This window comes from Terrapene carolina, unplaced genomic scaffold, assembly GCF_002925995.2.
Source record: "Terrapene carolina triunguis isolate 2854851 unplaced genomic scaffold, T_m_triunguis-2.0 Scaffold42, whole genome shotgun sequence".
NCBI lineage: Eukaryota > Metazoa > Chordata > Testudines > Emydidae > Terrapene > Terrapene triunguis.
The window spans coordinates 28,259,899-28,276,456 of NW_020664393.1; the positions used below are offsets into that span (position 1 = coordinate 28,259,899).

Sequence of the window (16,558 nt, forward strand, 5' to 3'; positions counted from 1 at the left end):
GATTTGTTAAATAAAAAACACCCGAAAACAAAAAACAAACAAAAAAACTTTAGTCACAAGTATTTCTGGAGAGAAAAAAAATCTCCTCCTAAAGAACTGAAGCTGTCTTTCCACAGTTAACACACACTGTATGGGCTTCATACACAATAGATAAATTGAGCAACAACATTAGAAGACTCAGAGGAAGAATTTGTAAAATGCAGAATAAAAAGCATTACAGATCTACTGCTATCCCTGGAGCCCAAGGAAGTATTTGATAAAGTAAAGTTCTTAAAAACACTAATATTAGAGATGGGGTTTTGAGGCAATATGAAGACCTGGATAAATATATTATGGGACACCACTTCCTCTGCCAGGATAAAAATTAAGGTGTTCAACTCTAAAGAATTTCATCTACAAAGAAGAATCAGACAAGGTTGTCCTCTATTCCCTTTGTTGCTAACCCTCTTCAACGAACCTGTAAGAACAGCAGCATAACAAGGAGTTACAGTTAATAAAACAGAATATAAAACTGCACTGTATGTAGTTGATGTGCTATTAATGCTTACCAATCCAGCATAATCTATTGCTTCTGAAAGAAATTCATGAGTTCAATGATAAATCAGGCTACCAAAAATAATACTAAATCTGAAGCATCAAATATAGGGCTTGAGTAATCTACAGTTAAACAGCTACAAGATACATATGAATTTGTATAGACTAAACGAAGTACTTAAAAGAAAATATTTCTCCTAACCTCCATCAGCGACATGAATTTATTTTCCTCCCATTATTCCAAAAAAAATGATGTGTTGGATTGGAATAAACCAACATTTTTGGGGGGGAAAAACTACACCCACTACTGGAAAGTCCAACTCAACAGGCCCCAATCTCCGCATGGCATATGTTGTTACCGATAGATCCAGCAGATAGTGATGGGAAAAAAATGGAGAAGTAGCTAAGAACATATTATTTTGGATCAATGGGAAAATGTCTGGAAGAGATCCAAAACATCATCTACCTGTGTAATCACTATGGAAAATTATTATAAAATGAACAGTACCTCACTGCATTTAAGCTAAGAGAATTATATAGAAAGGAGTCAACTTAGATATGGGGGAACAGGGTCTGTATTATTATCTGTATTACCATAGCACTTAGAAGCCCTAGTCACGGTGCTGTACAAACACAGAACAAAAAGACAGTTCCTGCACCAGAGATCTTACAATCTAAGTATAAGGTCTGGTCTATACTACCCGCCTGAATCGGCGGGTAGAAATCGACCTCTCGGGGATCGATTTATCGCGTCCCGTTGGGACGCGACAATCGATCCCCGAATCGGCGCTCTAACTCCACCAGCGGAGGTGGTAGTAAGCGCCGCCAACAAAAAGCCGCAGAAGTCGATTTTGCCGCCGTCCTCACAACGGGGTAAGTCGGCTGTGATACGTCGAATTCAGCTACGCTATTCACGTAGCTGAATTTGCGTATCTTAAATCGACTCCCCCCTGTAGTGTAGATGTACCCTAAGACGAGAAAACAGATAAATACAGGCAGGACAACAGGGGAATACAAGGAAACAATGAGACAATATTGGTCAGGATGAGGCATCATGGCAGAGTTCTAAGGAGACTCTGAAGGAGAATAATAAGGCAGCTTTGCAGACGTTTAGGGGGACTTCCTCCCAAGCATGAAGGGCAGCATAGCAAAGCATGAAATTTGAAAATGAAACAAATGAGTATGGGATGCTAGCATCATGGGCTGACTGGAGATGAGAATAGACATCTGGATAAGTGTATAGGAGGCCATAGGTAGGTAGGTAGGGATAATCTATGAAAGGCCTTGAAAATGGAAAAAAAGCAGCTTATGTTTGATGCGATAGAGAAGGGGGAGTCAAGAAGAGAAGGGGGACATGGTCAAACTAATGGGCTAGGACAATGATCTTTGCAGCAGCATTCTGAAGGGATCTCAGCAGATTGCATTTGTCAAAATAAAAGATGTCCCAGGAGACAAGACAATGAAAGACTGGAGGAGCGTTTTAGCTGTGTGGGTGCATGAGAAAGGCCATATCTCAGAGATGTTATGCAGAAAGAATTGGCAAGATTTAGACTTAGCCTGGATGCGAGGAGAGAGAAAGGTCCAAGCTGAAGAGGATGCCCAAGTTATGAGCCTGACAAACAAGTAGGATGAGGGTGTTTTCCATAACAAGTGAGAAAGGAAGTCGTGGGGAACAAATATATTTTAGTTATGTTTAGCTTAAATTGAGGGCTACACATTCATGAGGAGAGGTCAGACAACAGGCCAAGATTTTAGTTTGGATAGAAGGAGAGAGGCCTGGGGTAGAAAGGTAGATCTGTGAGACCTCAACACAGAGGTGATATCTGAATTTATGTTTGCAGATGAGATTATCCAGAGGTAAGATATAGCAGGAGAAGAGAAGGGGACCAAGGACAGAGACCTGTGGAACCCCCATTGAAAGCTGGAGAGGGGATGAGGAGGATCCTCCAAAGGACATGCTGAAGGAGCATTTCAAGAGTACGAGGAGAATCAGGAGAGGATAAAGTCACAGAAACCAAGGGAGCACAAGGTTTCAAAAAGAAGACGGTCAATGGTGTCTAAGGCAGCTGACAGATCAAGGATAAGGATGGAATACTGGTTCTGAACTTGATCCTTTGGTGAGAGCAGTTTCAATTGAGTACAAGGGGAGGGAACCAGATTGGAGATGGTCTAGAATGGGATCAAAGGAAATGAACTCCTTTTTGACAATTGCAGACAGCACATTCAATAAGGGCAATGAGGCAGTAGTCCGAGAGGTAAGTAGGGTCAAGATGGTGGCTTTGGGGGAATTTTTTTAAGATGGGGGAGACTAGAGCATGTTTCTATTCTGAGGGGAACAGCTGGAAGAGAGTGAGAGGTTAAGGAGAAGAGTAAGGGAGTGGATGAGAGTGGGTCAGAGAGAGATCAGGGGATGGGATGGGGTCACTGGGTCAAGTGGAGGGGTTAGGAGGAGGGCAGATGAGAAGCCTCTGACTGTCACAAGGAGACTAATAAAAGCATTGTAAGAGGGGAAATGAAGGCAAGCCAAGGGGATGGGATTTTGTGTGTTATATTTTGTCAATTGGACTCAGGGAAGATATTGGCAGGATCCTGTGCAGAGAGGAGAGTGGAGGCAACAGGAAGGGAGGGTTTGAGCAATGAGTCAAAGACGATGAAAAGGCAGCTGGGACTGCAGGAGTGGGATTCAAGTTGTTGTAGTAGAGATGTTTAGCTAGGAAGATGACAGAATTGAAGGAGGAAATCAACCTGATTACAGGATTCCTGCCAGAGAGACACTGTTGGATGCAAGGAGGAACAGAGGAAGCCGATGTGGGGGGAGAGCAGGGAAAACCTTACAATGAGGGAGAGATGGCCTAAAGAGTCCAGGATGGAAGGGAGTGAAGCGTACAAAGAATCAACCACCATAGTAAGGGAAGAAAGAGAAGAGAGGACAGGGCTGAGAGCAGAAGAGAAGTCATCAACACTGATTTACTGGAGATCATGGAAAGGCCAACTGACAGGTTATTGGGGGGGGGGGGGATCATGAGGGATGGTCAGAGAGGGGAACTCAGCAACAGAGAGATAGAAAGAGAACAGTGCTTGGTGAAGACTAAGTCAAGTGAACAGCCCTTTGGCTGAGTGGGAGAGTTCAACCAGGGCTGTGGATCAATTGAAGGGGTGAGGGTGAAGAAGTGTTAAGTTGAAGAGTTGGATGGGTCAACAACATAGAAACTAAGGTCACAGACGATGAGTGTGGGAGATAAGGAGAGGAAAAAAGAGAGCCAGGAGTCGAAATCAGAGAGGAATGCTGACAGTAGATGACAGCGCCATGGAGTGGAAGGAGAGTCAGATGCAGTGTGGTTCAAACAAGGAGAAAGTGTGGAGAGTGGAGGGTTGGAAGCAGCAGGAATGGGAGAGAAGCCCACCGCAGTCTGATCCAGAGCAGAAGTATCAAAGAAGTCTCTGGCAGATGCGGCAGCACTAAAGGACTGTCATATGAATGGATCCTGATCTCAGAGAGCCAGGAACTGGAAGGTGTGAGATACAAAGAGGTCATGGATAGCTGAAATCTTTTTAGAAATGGAGTGGGAAATCCAGAGACAGAAAGAGAAGGGGAAGAGGGATGGGAGAAAGAAGGGGATTATTGGCAGGAGGTTAGGTGGCATGAGAGGGACAAAGATGGTGGCAGGAATGGATATGGGAGGTGGAGATTGTGGGGGTAAAGGGAAGGGCAGAGTTGGGGTAAATGTCAACAGAACTTAGGAGGATGCCACGGATGTGGGACCTAGATTTATTTTGGTGAAAGGAGATCAGGGTGGAGAAGGGAAGATGAGTGGGTGGAGCTGGTGGGAACTAGAGGGGGTGAGAATACACAGGAGACAAAACCAAAGAGGAGGTGGTTCAGGGGAAGGGAAAGGATGCTATTTCCTGGACCTGCCTGCATATATAATGCAATTCCTTAAGATAACAGTATTTTGGAGGAAAATAAGTATAAATTGTCAGGGCAACCGAAGTTAGGTTACCCACAGAACCCATAGCGGATTCCATTAGGTTAAAGTCCAAAGGAAGGATCACTGATAAAATCACTACTACGATCCAGGTGTGTAATAGCTCATTTTTGTAAAAGCACAAAAATTCCCCAAGATTAGTGGCATGGAGAAATAAACTATGGGAAACCCTTTAAACAGAAAAATGTAGACAGCCTTATATTAGGATCAAGTAGATTTTATAATGAATGGTTATGATAAATGAATAAATAAATACACAATAATAAGAGATTAACACCACAAATTGGTCTTTTAAAGGTAACAAATAGAGGTTATGAATAAGATTTGTTGACATTTGTTTGAAAATTTCAGGTATGTTAATAACTAGATAAAAAGATTAAAAAAAAAAAAAAACAGCAGCAGCAAACTCACCCTAAAGTTATCTGGAGAACTTAAATACAGTTTTTGCCTAATATCTTCAGGAGCACCTGCACAAAGCCTGTAAAAGATGTGGTAATTCCTCTCCTCTTTGCCTTGCACACAGATCCTGGATTTCTCCAGAAGATAATGTGATACAAATCCACCAACCACCAAATTCTAGGAGAAAGAAAAACAATTACATTTTTAATCATCCAAAACAATACAAACATTTAAAAATATATCTGCTTGGTCTGATCAAGAGTGTTCCAACATGGCATGTTCTCTGTAGATACCCAAGGATGGCCACTACCAGGCAAAAGATGAAAACATTTCCTTAGATACTATTATATATTTAAAACTATTTTTAAAACACAAATTAAAATATAACTTTTGTTAAGCTGTATAGTTATAGACATTTTTGGCACAAAAAAAACTCAGTCCAACAGTATGATTTCATTCAGCCCCAAAATACCAGCTATAGACATGAGGGTCCAAATTTTCATACAGACGCATAAAAATGTTTATTCCTCATTTAGGTGTGCAAATCCCCAAATGTATGCAAGTAATACATGCACACCCTATGCATAATGTGCAATATTTACTTTTGTACACATATCAGGAGAATTGTGTGCCAAAACCTGGTTAAAATCTGTTAACAGTACATTTTTAAATGGAGGGGAGTATCATTTTTGTAAAATAAAATAATATTCCATCAGTTTGGCCCCACAGTTTGCCAGTAATGACATGGTAAGGGGTGGCTTCAATTCTCTTTTTCAAGGACTGCAGAATACAACTTTCCCTTGAGTCTGGTAAGCAAGGTAACTGTTGCTTCCACTCAGCCTACTTCTGGTCTGGAGTATCTGTTCCCAGGCAATGGTTAAATTCTGTATTTGCAGCCACTTGAAAATGTGAAGAGATTAACATTTTAATAGGGAAAAAATATAGCGCTCCTACAAAGAATGGGGTGAGAGAGAAGATCTTCAATCCTCTATATCAGAGTTTCTCAACCTCTTTGATATCAGGGACCGGCTTGCTGCCTTCCAAAACTGTGTCAGGGAGATCTCAGGGACCAGTGCCAATCCACGGACCAGTCATCGAGAAACACTGCTGTATATGAATCAACAGTGACTCAGGATGAACAGAGATTACATATTCACATGATGGGAGGGTGCCACCCACCAAAAACCTATGCCACCAAACAAAACTCACCACTGAATACCTAACTACAAACAAAGTACTCAAACCTTTTCGTTGAAGTGGATTTCTACAAATTTTCCAAAACGGCTGCTATTGTTGTTGCGAACAGTCTTTGCATTTCCAAAGGCTTCTAAGAGTGGATTGGCTGTTTAAAAATAAAAGATTTCAAAATTTGATTCAAAGATGACTAGCACAAAAAAAACAAAAAAAGGAAAAAAAAAGACTTCACATCACTTTGAATAATTAGTTATCATAACTGTAAAGTAACTACTGACATTTGAAAGTTGAGTAAGTCTTCCCCTTAGAAATAAAATTAACATGAAAAACAGCATTTTTTTTCAAATTGTACTGAATCTATTGCGGAAGCAATTTGTAATACAAACTTTAAATATTCTACACCAGGTGCAGTTCCTGAATCTGAACTATAAAATATTTGGCGGCTATCAATGAAAATGATTCAGCTAGTATTTTCCTAAAGAAAAGTGGGTAAATAATAACAAACAAAATACGATGGACAATTTGAGCTCCAAGTGGATTGCCCCAAAATACAACTAATTTTCCCACCTATTACTCAGGCAAAAGCATGAATAAGTATATATGAGGTGAACACTATGCACAGTAACATTAATAAGGGGGGAACCAAGAGCTGTGCTCTAAGAAAACCCAGCATCTATCCCAACAACATTTAGTTTTAAGGACTTAAAACTGTTGTTAGAATGGTGCATACTGAAAGAGGTAAGCTCTTCAGTAGCAAGGACCCCAAATCACATAAGGCTTTACAGTTCAAAACTAACACCTTGAATGCCCACAGATACACAATGGAAGACGGTGCTGACTTTGGAGAAGACTTGGAAGGTGCCTCCTATCACTAAAGTCCACCAAGCAGGTAGCCACATTCTGCAGTAGCTGCAGCTCCCAGTCTTCAAGAATAGCTCCATCCAGAATGCATCGCAATAATTCAGTGCATACATATTGAACATGCACTGTTTAAGCTGTGCAGCACAGTGCTTCTGAAAAACAATTTTGCTAGCTAGCAAAAGCAGCAGTAGCAGGCTTGGCAAAACTGTTTCCACATTTTGTCTATCAAACCATAGAAAACTATTTTTAAGGAACTGCTGACAACCTACAGTGACAGACTGACAATATCCTGTAATATCCTGAGCAACCCTTATGGAGTTGAGATAAAGTTTACTGAATTAAGGTTTATTGAATTAGGGTTGATACCTTTGGGGTACATTGTTTTAAAATGCAACTGTGTATGGATTATTGTGGCTTTGTATGTACCTTCTCTAGCAGGAGGGGGATGCTAACATACTTCCTCCATTATCAGCGGAAGCCACCCCCTCGGAGAGGCGTGCATATACAAGTTCAAACTGGATTCTCCAGGGACCAACAAAGGAAGGATTTTTGGATAAGTAGCCTGGTTTTAAACTGGCTCAGAGCCTTCCTCTTGATCCATGGAGGGCCCAATCCTTAGGGTACGTTTGGAAGGACCGGTCCTACTGAAGCCTCAGAAGATTATGTGCTTGTTCTAAGCTGAAACTGTGATGAATTTATAACTATAAGGAACCCCTTGGGTGGGAATTTGAACTACGCCTGCCAGAATCTATGTTAGGGTTGCGATGAAACCTGGTAAGCTTATTAGCATGCCTGCAGGTTCTTTTATTGTTTTTAATGTTTTCTCTGTAACGCTTTTATCTTAAGAATAAAATAGGCTTGCATAGAAAGAACTGTGTGGTAACTTATAATTGTTGACAATCACTCTTATCAGTCTCTGAAGAGAAATCAAGCAGGTGTGCTCAGGCAGCTAGTATCTGCTGGGAATAACACAGTGAAGGCAGGGAACAGTGGAGCCTGGAAATTCCCGAGTCGGAAGGGGTGACATATGGTTCTCCACTCAAAAAGGCAATGGCTGGGGAGCTGGAAGCCTGGGTGTCCTGGCTGGACCACTGAGAGGAAATACAGGTGCAGTTGCCCTGCACTGTGACACATGCCTTCCCCTTAAAATTGAACTCCATTAAAACTTAAAACTAAAGAAATTCAGTAGGAACTGTTCCCCAGATTTAAAGCCTCTTGAAATTATCTACAAATCTGATGCTACTAACATTAAAAGGTTATCCATAGGAAACTCACGATAGTGAGATAAATTAAGGATGATAAAGTGTCAGCCCTTCCTTGGAATTTTGTCTTTTGTTATTCAAAATTACAACCTGATGGTTAAACTTCTTAATATGGCTTTCTTAACAGTTGTTATAAACAAAAAAAAAAGTCTTTCAAGTTTATGAGATATGAAAATCTGGGCTTCAAAGTTGCTACGTTAATAATAAATACTTATTGAAGAACTGTTAAAAATAGCTTAATATTTACAGAAATGTGGATTATTGAATAAAAAGGTGACAAGAGGTCTTTCAGATCAGTTACAGGTTCTCCTAACAATACAGCAGTTGTGAGCATGCTTGTTAAAAAGGTGTTTACAATTGATTAAAAATTGCTTCAAAACGTGCAGTAGATGCTATTGTAGATAGCACAATTATTTCACAGCTTTTTCCAAGAATACCTACAGGTACCAATCAACATTATGGAATGCAGCTTCAGGCATTATGTCCAACTGTCAGTCACTTTCTGAGATCCCACGGCACATAACGTGGATTTGGATGTTTATATACCCAGCTGTAATTAAGCAACATCATGCTTATTATACCATATCGATAAAAACAAAAAATGAAAGCCTGCTCTATTTCTCTGAACAAGATCTAATGGCTAGAAGTTGAGGCTAGACAAATTTAGACTAGAAATAAAGTGCAAATTTTTAACAGTGAGGATTATTAACCATTGGAACAACTTAATAAGGATTGTGGTAGATTCTCCTTCACTAGGAATTTTTAAATCAAGATTGGATATATTTTTAAAAGACATATTCTAGTTCAGGGAAGTCCTGTGGCCTTATTATACAGACTAGATAATCACAATGGTTCCCTTCTGGCCTTATAATGTATTAATATGACAAATTTAAATCCAATAAAGATGACATTCAGGATGAGTTGCTTTATGACATATATGAATTAACATGGCAGAAAGATTGATTGGAGAAACCTTATTCTTGAAAATTGCTTCTGTGTTTCCTCCCAATTTTGAACAAAACAACACACCCCATTCCACTAAAAAACACTGTTGTCAATGATGGTCGGTCTGCCCCTACACATATCAAAATAAGTAAAGTTTGTTCACTTTAATAAAATACAATACCTTCTACTATTCTTTCATCAATATCTTGACCGGTACCATAGGATTCAGTCAAATACCTGTAAAGAAGAATAAAAAACAATGTCCATCTCTCTTTTACTCCCAAGCAACGCTGCCTCAGTCTAACTGAGGAAATTGTTAAATGTCTGTATTATATGTTGGCCATTTACACAGAGGAGAACATATCTTAACATATATTTTAAATGGAAGATTATATTTTTATATATATACATATACATATATACACACACATATATATATACACATACACACACACACACACACACACACACACACACACACACACACAAGTTCTCTGTGCATATGCATTTAAATAAGTTAAAACTCTTCTTTTGTAAAAGGAACATATGTATTTTTGTTGGCTTTAAATGTGGTTTTTGGTATTTCTGACTTCATTTTTACAATCTTTTCATATCTGTATATGTATATCAATATTTGTAGAAGTGGGTTTTTTTGTCAATTTGACTAGTATATTATTGTGCCATCTGTAGGTATTTGTTAAGCTTTTATACAGCACTTTTTATCCATACATCAAGAATTAATGATTATTCACACACATACTGTCTAGTAGCCTATAAACAAAATCCTGTTTGGATTCTGGAGGAGCAAATTGCAGCTCCGTAATTAGGACAGAGTTCAATTTTGCCCTTAAAGAAGGAATTAAAAATGACTAATTTTACAAAAAAAATAGTCTGCACTCTAAAACTGCTTACACTAAACATAGCTTACACTTGGTGAAAGTGTACAAGTAAATCCATTAGTTAGTTTAGAGGTTAAAATTAAATTTAAAAACGGATCCTTTGAGAAATTTTGCCTCCACCGTTACTGATAAGTAACTGGTACAAATAAGTGTAACAAGATATAATGCAGACCCTTCAAACATTCCACATAGTTAAAACCCACTGAAATTTTGTGATCATTGGCTACATTTGAAGAATATTTTAAAAGGAGTAGTGGTAATGTCCTCTTGTTATGCTTCATAACAAGGTTGCTCTTTCACTAAAAGAATATTCAGTTTTAGAAAATTCCACAAAGAACTCTTTCAATACAGCTGCCATCTTCTAATGTTCTCAGGGGAAGCAAGGCCACAGGGAGTCCTCAGTTAAGATGCCCTCTTTCAAAACGCCATCCATATCCCATTGCTTCCTATAAGAATGAAGCCAAATGGTCCTCAGGCTAGACGGTGGCCTCCTAAGCTGTCAAAAGGCAGAGAACACCACTGAGGAGCAAGTGATTTTGGGCAATGGCCATCTTTTCTGGAGTTCAGAAGGGAAGGAAAACTAGGGCATCTGCATGCAATGAAATGTGGGATGCAGAAGGGAGGGGGAAATTAGGGGTGCCTACAAGGTAATTTGGAGGACAGGAGGAAGATGGAAAGTAATATGTACACTCTGAATTACAGTACTCTAGCAAAGCAAATGAGCTGATAAAGTAGGCTTTACTGAGCAGTATTCTCTAGTTGTGCTGTTCCAGCGGGGCATCAAGCAGCCAGGGCATAGCAGTCAATATAGTCATAAATGTTAAGATAAAATAAAAAATGATTTAAGGTTGATACTATGCATCTTCAAATCAATATCACATTAGTGTTCTCAGTATTTCTTGTTTAGTGTTCACATAAGAACAAAGAAGAAATTCCCAATAAAACCCTATGTTATGCTGTGGTTGAAGTTGAGCATACATATCAGTATTTTTAAGATAATTACTTTTACTCTAGACTAAGAGTTAGAAACCCAGGAAATTCACAGTTAAGGTTAAACTTAAAAGAAATACAAGCATGGTAAGGTATAGAAATGCACAGTTAGGGTACAAACCATAATTCTGCCCTAGCATGACACCATTAAGGAAAACAGTAATTAAAAAAAACAAAAATCTAGTATCTGTAAAACTCATCTTTATCTAATCTGGGACAACAAATACCAAAACTCCCAAAACATAATCATATGGTTATTGCATTATGTCACTATGGTGTAGAGTAAAGGTTGTTTGGGAGCTCTGTCATTTCCATATTTTATCACTAAAGCTACAGTTTTGGCATGAAAATTTTGAGTAAAGTTCATGGCAGACGTGCAGGGAAAAAAGTCCCACAGAAGGGACACCAAATGTAGTTTTCACTTTTACCTAGTAAAATTAATGTTTCACCCCAAAATATCATTTAATCCATAACTGCAGTTGTTGGTAGGCTATTTGGCTATAATTTTTTTTTTTAAAGGAAGATCGACACCAAAAATATGTACCATTGTGAGGGGTTGGGGGGGGGGAGGAAGGGGAATAAAATAGTGGATTATATAGTGGGGATGTTGAAAGGTGAGGCCCAGAACACGGGAGGAAGGTTGGAAAGCAATGGTTCCTACTGTAATCTGGTCACAGCACCACTGAGGTTTGGCCCATCCGCTCTCCCATCTCTATCTAGGGAGTTTGGATAAACCAAACCCAGGTGGCACTGCAAGCACATGTACCAGGTTGCAATGCCCAGTATGAAGAGCTGGCCAGGCCGTGTCCCCCAGGACAGGAGCCATCGCTGCAGGGTGAGCTCATTACTGACTTTACTAAAACTCATGATTACTGTGAACACAGTGACCACCATTCCAAAAATCAGTCTTATTTATCCTGTTTGCATTTCTTTTAAGTTTAACCTTAACGGTGAATTTCTGAAATCAACAGAGGGTTGGGACCATTCAGCTGTCTTGCTGGATCATGCTTTAAATATATATTAATAACATTACAAATGACTTTAGAATTTATCTCTGAACATGATATACTAATATATCAATACAAGAGATTCCCATTGAATAATTTTCTGGTTACACACGTACAAACCTCAGAACAAATTTTGTATTTTCTGTCTTGCCAGCTCCTGATTCTCCAGAAACTATGATGGACTGACTCATCTTGAGTACTTTCATGTCACGGAATGCTTTATCAGCTACAACAAAAATTACATTAAAGGACACAAAGTTGTTATGTTACCCTTCTACTATCAACTGATAATCAGAATTAAGTTATGCTGTACATGAAACCCAATTTAATCCCTTTGAGAACAAAAATCAAAACACTACAAATTTAAATTTCTGCATTACATCCTATGAAAGTCCATTTCTGCTACCTCCGTACCTTACATTACAGTGGCCCACCCTTAAAGAACGAAGCCTTGTATCTTCAAAGAGGCTGTGGCAGCAGACCAGACAACCTATGTATGACCCATAACAACTTAACAAGAGGCATTTGTATGCAGACAATTCACTTGTATGTGAATTTCAAAGAGATGTACTAGACTAGCAATCAACTCATTCATTTTTAGTAATAGAAATCAAGGGTAGATACTAAGTGTATTTGTCTGTGTTTATCTATATCCTGTTAGATGTTTAACAATGTAACCAAATTAGCTTGTAGATGATACATGTGTTAATTGCCTTAATTATGTATGTGACTGTGTCCAGATGTAAGATACTGCAGGAAACTAATCATATTATCTACATTGTCTTCAGCTTAACTACCTATGATATAGTATGATATGATCATAACTATCTATGATATCAGATTAGCCGTAGAATCGGCTAATTGCCTTATGCGAATGAGTGTAACTAGTTTACCTGTGTATGCATAGGAAATAGAAGATTAACTTCAAAGCAGTGGTCCACAGGCGATCTGCACTACTATTCTTCCTTGTGGGAAGGCCCTGCTGTGACAATTTCTGTGAGGAGGCTTGTCAACCTGCTAGAAGAGCTATAAAAGAGAAACCTCGGGCCTGATCCTGCCATCTCTAAACTTTGAACAGGGAAAGTATAAGTCATAAGATGGAGATCTTCCAAATAAGTATTTGGAATACCTTGGAAAATGCTTGGAAAGACTTTAACAGACTTTACATTTAAGCTGCCTTTGGATTCTGACCTGTTGGGATGATTCCACAGAGACTTTTACAAGCCAGCAGTTTATTCCATCACTGCTGTGATTTTCAACTATGAACACTGGAAGTCACTTGTATGTATATTGATATTTTAACCATTTATAACTCTTCTTTCTTTTATCCATAAATGTTAGATTTAGTTATTAAGGATTGGCTGACAGTGTGATATTTGGGTAAGATCTGAGATTCATATTGACCTGGAGATAACTGTCTGTTCCTTTGGAACTGGTGAACCTTACATATGGTGAAGAAAGTTTTCAATAACTTTTCATTATATTAGACATGGTTGTATTGATGGGAACCAAGAGCTGGAATGCCTACAGGCTCCTTGTTAACTAATATGGTATTACAGAAGCTCTTTTGTTACTGCCTTGGTGAATCGAATTATAGAATAAACCACCAGTTTTGAGGAGTATTTGCCCTATTTCCTGCAGTCTGCCCTGAGCATGGCATTCTTAGTCTGGCCCATCCAGGCAGCAGAGTCACAGAGGCATAGACCCACACGGCTATTGTTACACAGGGGAACAAATGCAGGGCTAATAGAACTGAACTCTGGAGTTTATTTACAAAATAACGGAGGGTTGATTTTATAGCTATGAAGGTGTTTTATTAAGAAATTTTCAGCTTCACTTGACATTGTGACAAATTATATCCAGACACACTGAGTCATTTTCATATTGTTTCAAATGTCCCACATTTTGTTGCTGTGTAAGAGATCCTGAAAAGGAACTTTAATGAAAATTGTTTAAATGTTGTTTGATCAAAACAAAAAAGTGTATAGTTTTCATACTCTGTGAGAGAAAGTTAGCAGCACATCAAATTGATTCAATTATGACTCATATTTGTTGTCTTTTTGAACAATCTTCTATACACTATATTACCTTCAGACTAAACATATAAAGAACTTAATATTCATATTAACTGTTTTCTTTGTTTAAATCAATCATTTAAAGGCATTTTAATGCATAAGAGGCAAAATGTAAAAGAAGGAACAATCCACATTGACAACATGCTGAAGTAGAAAGGGAATCAACTTACTACTTACTGGCAAGGACTGAAATTTTCAGAACGTGGATAACATCACAACAGAGGCCATCGTTCAGTTTTAATGATGGCATTTCTCATTTTTTAAAATATTGTAGTCTCATTTTTATGATGCTTTGATTGCATTGTTTATTAAACTATACATAATCTACAGTCTAAGCATTTTTGTTGGGAGATCAATAATATATTATTATTAAACACCGAAGCAGTATATCAAAGGTGAAACGATTAGTCATTTTAGTACTGATTTATCTTATTTAAACATGGTTTAAAAATAGATGCTATTATATATGTTATTTAACATGTGATTGCAAGATGAAGTGGAGATCAAAGCATATTTTACAGAAGAAAGGCATAAATGGTGGACATACCTATTGCATAGACATGTGGTGCTAATGTCCCAAGTGATTTACCCTGGTACTTTTTAATAGTCTCCAAAGAATAAAGTTTAGGAATATCAAAGTATGGGTTCACTGCAATAAGAATGTTGGCTACGTAGGTCTGTGAAGAAAAAAAAAAAAAATCATAAAAAATCATAGTAAACCACTAGCAAGAATTCAACTAACTGGTTAAAAGCAACTCTGCATTGCTATTAAAGACAACAAAATCCTATCTCAGAGTTTGGAACAATGAAATTAGATTGGGGACACAATCAAATATTGCCAGAAAAGTCTCATCGTTTAGGATTATACACAACTAATTCTGACACCATACTGCAAATACAGATGGGTAACGCGCTCTTGGAGTGGCTGTATTTTTTAACAGTCTTTAAAAGACATCTCAGAAGAAAGCAAAAACTTCCAAAGCACTTTCTAAAAAAAAAAAAAAACAAAAAAACAAAAAAAAACACCTCATACCAGTATAACTGTGCCCTAGACAACATTCTACCCACCCCATAAAACAAGTTCTAACTCACAAAGATGTGTGTAACTTGTCAATGAGCACATGAAGGCTGCTGTGAATCTACACAGCCACTGTATTACCAATGTGTATCTCATTGGTCTTGGATGTATTGAACATCAACATAAATCCATATTCTACTGGAATAAAATTCCATAGATACACAGAAAAACATTATGCAACAACTAAATACATAATGTAGATTTTCTATCAAGCTAGAAAACAATTTGGGGTGATACAACTTTATATTTACTTTTTAAAAACGTTTAAATAGTTAAACAGCAAAGGTAGCAGATCATACTATCCCACATAGCAATATAAGGCTATTCTTCTGATTCACAGTTACAGCCAGACCAGATAGTCACAATTCCAGGGGTGGAATGGGGAAGAATGAAGATTCCCTACCTCACAGAGGAGTTATGTGGATAAATTCTTGAATGTGTGTGAGGTGCTCAGATACTAGTGATGATGACCAGATTACATAAATGAATAGTTAGATGCCTGAGGATGACACAAGAGATACTCTTGCACAAAAAAGACCCTAAAAAAAGCCAGATGATGAAGTGACTCAGGCTAACTCTTTTCATTTGCTGTTCTTGAGTTGAGAATAGTGGAAAGCCCCAAGAAGGGGGTTGGATAGGGCCACTAACCCAGCATGCATGTTCTGTGTTGAAGTGGGGAGAGGACTACACCTGTTCACAGAACGGTTATTTCAGCTACTTCTGTTCTCACTATTTCCCTGAAGAAAACTGTATGTGTAAAGATGTTCAAGAGTCACCAGTACTAATATTAACACTCCTGTAGGTAGCTAGATAAATTACATACCACTGATTCTGAAAACAGCATACAAAATAATCTTGTTTACTCCAATTATATTTGAAGTTACCAGGGAAAACTAGTTATAACAAAAATTGAACCAAATTGTATACAACATAGATTCAGGGAAACACATAGGTAGCATTTATTTAAAACAGTTTATTTAAAACACTGTTTCACCCTCATCTTTTCTGCTTTAGATATCTGTTTTGTGTATTTTGGGTTCTGTTTTTTTGTTTTTAACTGCAGTCAAATTATTGACACTACACCAGCATGGTTTCTAAAGCTGATGACTGGTATTCTGTAAATAATTCATAGCTGTATACTGTTCAGTTCAGCAACAACTGAAAATGAGTGAACACAATTTTTGATAGGAAAGCTTAGGTCTAAATACATTTGAGTACAACTGATTTTTAATGCAAATGTTGCCTAGCTCTACCATCTCAATGCTGATTTCTTTCTCTCTCTCTTTTTTTTTTTTTTTTTTTTTTTTTTTTTTTTTTTTTTTTTTTTT

General features: G+C 38.0%; 1 protein-coding gene across 3 annotated transcripts in view; it reads right to left on the reverse strand.

Moving 5' to 3' along the window:
* Nucleotides 1–16,558, reverse strand: part of MYO6 (myosin VI) — a 165,825-nt gene that overhangs the window by 87,702 nt on the left and 61,565 nt on the right. For all 3 annotated transcript variants that reach the window (XM_026654567.2, XM_026654564.2, XM_024193955.2), the window contains exons 5-9: nt 14,700–14,829; nt 12,198–12,303; nt 9,363–9,418; nt 6,164–6,261; nt 4,932–5,096 (exon numbers count right to left, since the gene is read on the reverse strand). In XM_026654567.2, the coding sequence (XP_026510352.1) occupies nt 4,932–5,096; nt 6,164–6,261; nt 9,363–9,418; nt 12,198–12,303; nt 14,700–14,829 (555 nt within the window). The remainder of the gene's footprint in view (nt 1–4,931; nt 5,097–6,163; nt 6,262–9,362; nt 9,419–12,197; nt 12,304–14,699; nt 14,830–16,558) is intronic.